This window comes from Chrysochloris asiatica, unplaced genomic scaffold (genome assembly GCF_000296735.1).
Source record: "Chrysochloris asiatica unplaced genomic scaffold, ChrAsi1.0 scaffold00048, whole genome shotgun sequence".
In the NCBI taxonomy this organism is placed as follows: domain Eukaryota; kingdom Metazoa; phylum Chordata; class Mammalia; order Afrosoricida; family Chrysochloridae; genus Chrysochloris; species Chrysochloris asiatica.
Window position 1 is genome coordinate 18,070,714 of NW_006408566.1, and position 5,721 is coordinate 18,076,434.

Consider the following 5,721-nt stretch of genomic DNA (forward strand, 5'->3'; position numbering starts at 1 on the left):
AATATGGAAATGCAGGGCTGGCTCCTCCCTGTTCAGTGTCTCAGTACAGAAAACCTTGCTGACTATCTTGTAAGCATTCAAGTAAGGGGCACCAATTAGGAGCTACAGATTCAAAGGCATTTGTTGTTGTCTGTGCACTTTGTGTGAGTCACTGGGCCATTGACCCCTGTTTGATCTGACAGTAACCCTGCAAACAAGCCTGCATTGTTCCTGTTAACTGAAGAGAAGGTTGCAATGCACAGGGCTAATTTGCCAAACTTCACACGACTGAATATTTTCAAGTCAGGATGTAAATACAGGTCTGACTTCAAAACCTGGGCTCCTTTTATTTCTTTGTAATAATAAAAGTCATCCAATCCACCATTAAAATACAACAAGAAAAAATAACTAAAACATGCAACCCTTTCCTGACAGTAGCAATGTAGTTTCATCTATCTTTATGTGTGCCCATGCCTTGTTTCTTTACTTTAAAGGTAAGCAGTGATGTGTTTTCTTTGTTTACAAAACCTAGAATCACCATTGTTAAATATTTTTATACTGATTGCTATTAACCAAACTTCTGCCTCTTTTAAATAAGCTTAGGTGCAGCCCTCCTCCCTCTGAGCCTCATTTATCAAGTGGAAAGGAGAAATATTTACATATGTGATTACTTGCTTCAGGCATACTATGAAATCACCATTCCTGAACTTCCACCACCCCTTTCTTTTTAGCCTAGTACTGCCAGGTGGCATAGCATCACTAAAGAAAAGCCATAGCAGAGAGGCAATGCTTACCATAACAATAACAACAAAACAATTCCATCAAGCACAGTGGAAAGATCTCTGGGTTATGTCTTGTTCCTGCTTATGAAGGCAGGCATATAACATGGAAGGGTTTAGAGCTAAGTCAGCCTTTGGTAGGGAGAACCTAGAGCCATTACAGATAAGAGACAACTTCACAGCCTAAATCCAAAGAGCAAGGTAAGGGTACAAATGGGAAGGATAGTGACATAGTTGGTAGCCAGAAGGAAACCAGAGGAACAAAGACTAGTCTGAGAAGCATCATTTAGTATTAAGTCACATATGATGAATTTGCTGGAAACTCCTTATTGTAACAGTTGAGAGGTCAGAATTAAGGCAGTCTGATGGGGATATGGAGTCGTGGTGAGGTGTTATAGAGTAAGCACTGGACCACAAGCTCAGTTTGAATCACAAGGTCAACAGTGTAAACCCACTAGGCACTCTTCAGACACTCTACACAGCGTGGTTATGAATTGGAATCAACTCTATGGCACTTAACAATAACAACAACATGGGAATATACATCCCAAAGTCTGGATTCATAGTTTTCCTTTCTTGGCATTATAATCTTGGGCAAATCACTGTTCTTCAAATGAAGTTTTACATAAGTGGTTCACTATAGGGTAAAGTCACTATTCATCTGTAGGTTTGTCAAATTGTGGTAGCTGTGTGTTGGTATGAGACTATGTTGCTGCTAGAAAACAGGACATTGGTAATTTAAATACCAGCAAGGTCATCCACGGTAGATAGGTTTCAGCGGAGCACCCAGACTAAGACTGACTAAGGCAGACTGCTTCTGAGTGGTTTGTTGTTGTTACTGTTGTTAACTGCTGTCAAGTAATTTCCAACTCCTAGTGTCACAATATAAGGTTTCCAAGGAATGGCTGGTGAGTTAGAACCATGGACCTTGTGGTTCAAACTGACCTTATAGTCCAGTGCTTTATCCTACAGTGCCACACACTGAAAACGGTATGAATAGCAGTAAAACTGTGTCTGATATAGTGCCTAAGAAGGTAAGCCCCTCAGGTTGGAAGGCACTCAAAATAAGACTGGGGAAGAGCTGCCTCCTCAGAGTATCTGGAAAGAGTAAAACTTCTGGGAACTTCATCTGCTGATGATGGGGCGTAACACAAAAATGAGAAGAAACAGCTTCAAATATCCACGGATAATCAGAATGTAAAATGTATGAAGTATGAATCCAGGAAAATTGGAAGATATAAAAAACGAAATGGAATGCATAGAAATCAATATCCTAAGCATTCGTCAGCTGAAATGGATGGGTATTTCCATTTTGAATCAATCATGTGGATTACTATGCTGACAATGACAAAGAGGAATGGCACCAAGTTCATTGTCAAAAAAAAGCTCATTCCAAAGCAAGGCGACCCAACTGAATGTGGAAAGCATCTAACAATATAATAAATATCACATGAAAGTCAAATTTTGCTGAAGATAATTCAAAAACATCTCCAGCAGGTTCACAGGGACCTTCCAGAAAATGAAGCCGGATTCAGAAGAGGACGTGAGAAAAGTCATATCATTGCCAAGATGGAGCTTGGCTGAAAGAAGACAATGCAAGAGAGATGTATATGTGTGCTTTATCAGCTATGCAAACACTTGTGACTTTGGGGATCATAACAAACTATAGATAACTTTGCAAAGAATGGGAATTCCAAAACCACTGTGCTAATGAAGAACCTGTACATAGAGAAAGATGCAATCGTTTGAGCAGAATGAAGGAACACTGATGGTTTAAAATCAGGAAAGGTTTGTGCCAGCTTTGTGTCCTTTTACCATATTTACTCAGTCTGTACACTGAACAGAATAATTAGAGAACCTGGAGGAAGACTCATTAATAACCTGACATAACTTGAGAGGAAGATCCCTAATGAGATGGACTGGCACAGTAACAGCAACAATGGGCTCATGATGTTATTTATTGGTCCAGTTGTGAAAATTTTTGTTTTCTTTACATTGAGGTACACCTCATACTGAAGGCTGGAATCTTTACTCTTCATCAGTAAGTATTTTAAGTCCCCTTCACTTTCAGCAAGAAAGGTTGTATTAGCTGCATAGTGCACGTTTTTAATGAGTCTTCCTCCAATCCATGATGCCACATCCTTCTTCATATAATCCAGTTTCTCGGATTATTTGCTCAGTATACAGACTGAATAAGTATGGTGAAAGAATACCACCCTGTTGCACACCTGTCCTTATTTTAAATCATTGAGTATCCTCTTGTTCTGTTTAATGACTGCCTCTTTGTCTATGTTCAGGTTCCTCATGAGCACAATTACGTGTTCTCAAATATCCATTCTTCACAATGTTATCCATAGTTTGTCATGATCCACACAGTTGAGAACCTCTGCATAGTCAATGAAGCACAAGTAAACATCTGTTTGCTATCCTCTGCTTTTAGTCAAGATCCATCTGACATCAGCAATGATATCCCTCATTCTACATTCTTTTCTAAATTCAGCTTGAACCTCTGGCAGTTCCCTGTTGAGGTACTGTTGCAGCCATTTTTGTATTATCTTCAGCAAAACTTTACTTGCATATGATATTAATGATATTGTTTGATGATTTTCACACTCCACCGGGTTACCTCTCTTTGGAATGGGCACAGATATGTATCTCTTCCAATAAGCTGGCCAGGTAGCTAGCTGTCTTCCAAATTTCTTGGCAAAAACGAGTGAGTGTATGCAGTGATGCATCAGTTCACTGAAAGATTTGTATTCCATCAGTTCCTGTAGCCTTGTTTCTTTTCCAATGCCTTTAGAGCACCTTGACATCTTCCTAGAGCATCATTGGTTCTTAACCATATGCTAGCTCTTGAAATGGTTGCACATTGACTATTTCTTTTTTGTACAGTGATTCCATGTATTCCTCCCATATTTTTTTTTGATGCTTTCTTCATCATTCAGTATTTTGCCCATAGAATTTTTCAGTATTTCAAGTCAAGACTTGAATTTTTTCTTCAGTTTTGTCAGCTTGTGAAATGCTGAGTGTGTTCTTCCATTTTGGTTTTCTAACTCCACACTTTTGTATATTTTATTATAATATTTGATTTTGTCTTCTAGAGCTACCCTTTGATATTTAATGCTCAGTTATTTAAACTTCTGATTTCTTCCATTTGCTTTAGCCTTTCTATGCTGGAGAGCAAGTTTCAATCTATTCTGATACCCATTTTGGTCTTTTTTTTCTCTCCTGTCTTTTTAATGATCTTTTGCTTTCTCCCTGTATTATGGTACGATATACTCCTCTATTCTCTAGATCCCAACCCTTCTTCCCTGCTTCACACATTTTCAATGCCATCTTACCTAAAGCCTCTCCTGTTCTCTGAGACTAGATTAGACAATCATCTTTCATGCATCTAGAGTCCTGGACAGTGAGGGATACCAGGAGCTTTAATCCACATTCCCATTTCTTGCTTATATATTCTGTGTGTCACTCAAAAGACATCTTTAATACATTAAAGACCAAGATGTCACTTTGAGCAGTAAGGTAAGCCTATTCCATGTCAGAGTATCTTCAATTAATTCAGATGCATGTGAAAGCTGAAAAGTGAATAAGTTAAGACTGGAGAATTGATGCATTTCAATTATGGTGTTGGTGCAGAATTTTGAAAGTATCACGGACTGTCAAAATAACAAACAAATCTGTCATGGAAGAAGTACAGCCAGAATGCTCCTTGGAAGCCAGGATGGTGAGATTATGTCTTTTCTGCTTTGGATATGTTGTCAGAGGGGCTAGTCCTGAGAGGACATTATCCTACATAAAGTGGAGTGTCAGCGAAATAAGGAAGGTCCCCAATGGTATGAATTGAGACAATGGCTGGAACAATGGACTCAAATATAACAACTATATAGTGTTTCATAACTGCTGTGCACAGGGTTGCTATGAGGTCTGAATCAACACAATGACATCTAACAACAGCAACAACAAAACCCTAGACAGTAAGTGACACATAAAGTTTTATTCCATAGTCCCCTTACTTGCTTATATATTTTGTCTGCTCCTCAAAGGAAATCAGCTTTTTGATATCTGGGATTGTATCTACTTACAATCTTATATTCCCTAACATTTAGAACATGCCCTGTGCTTGTTGCAATAATCAAGTAATTCATTGATGAATAAATAAATTAATCATAATTATGATAACATGTGGAGCTTCTTATCTTAATTTACTTGGGTGTTAACATAGGAATTAAATACTTTCAACATGAATACTAGCAGTAATTCATTTGGTAGGAATAAATTGTTCCTGAATATATTTTTTCAAAAGCAATAAATGACCTCTTAATTACTGCCAAGTTGAGTACCAATTATCAGTAAAGACATACGATAAGCAGTGGACTTCTAAATGCAAAATGGGCAGTTCAAGCCCATCAGTCGCTCCATGGGAGAAAGATGAGGCTTTCTCCTCCCCAAATGATTTACAACCTCAGAAACAGTATACAGCATCACTATGGGTTAGAGTCAATTCCATACCAATGGGTATGTGCCTAGAGAAATGTTTCAGGAGCCATGAAAGAATTGTAACACGTAATTCTTGTTCAATTGGGATTTAACTGACAGTTCCAATCGCTATGCATTTTTAAAACTTAACATTTTATTAAGTACTCTGTTTCCCCTTTGTTTGCTCCACTAATGTAGAAATGATTGTATCTGATTGTATCAGCATCAATGCTTGCCACATAGTAGATATCCAATAAATACTGAGTGTTAAAGACAGGAGTCATTGTCAGTCCTGGTGAAAGGAAGTAGTAGAATAGGAATCTTATTAGGAAATTATCTTGAGGTGATCCAGTATTGGATTGAAGGAATGGGATTTTAGTGACAATGTTCAGTTCAGAATTTCTTGTATCTATGCTACACTTCGGGGGCACCTACTTCTTTCTAGTGCTTTGATGTAAATTTATGGAGTGATATTTGACTTTAT

The 5,721-nt window shown here is 38.1% G+C and overlaps 1 protein-coding gene across 3 annotated transcripts in view; it reads right to left on the reverse strand.

The window, feature by feature from the left end:
- FGGY (FGGY carbohydrate kinase domain containing) overlaps nucleotides 1-5,721 on the reverse strand; it is a 677,880-nt gene that overhangs the window by 161,407 nt on the left and 510,752 nt on the right. The window contains exons 11-12 of one of the 3 annotated variants that reach the window (XM_006862486.1): nucleotides 5,123-5,138; nucleotides 4,031-4,036 (exon numbers count right to left, since the gene is read on the reverse strand). The exons of the other annotated variants lie outside the window; for them this stretch is intronic. Coding sequence (XP_006862548.1) covers nucleotides 4,031-4,036; nucleotides 5,123-5,138 — 22 coding nt within the window. The remainder of the gene's footprint in view (nucleotides 1-4,030; nucleotides 4,037-5,122; nucleotides 5,139-5,721) is intronic. 3 annotated transcript variants of the gene reach the window in all.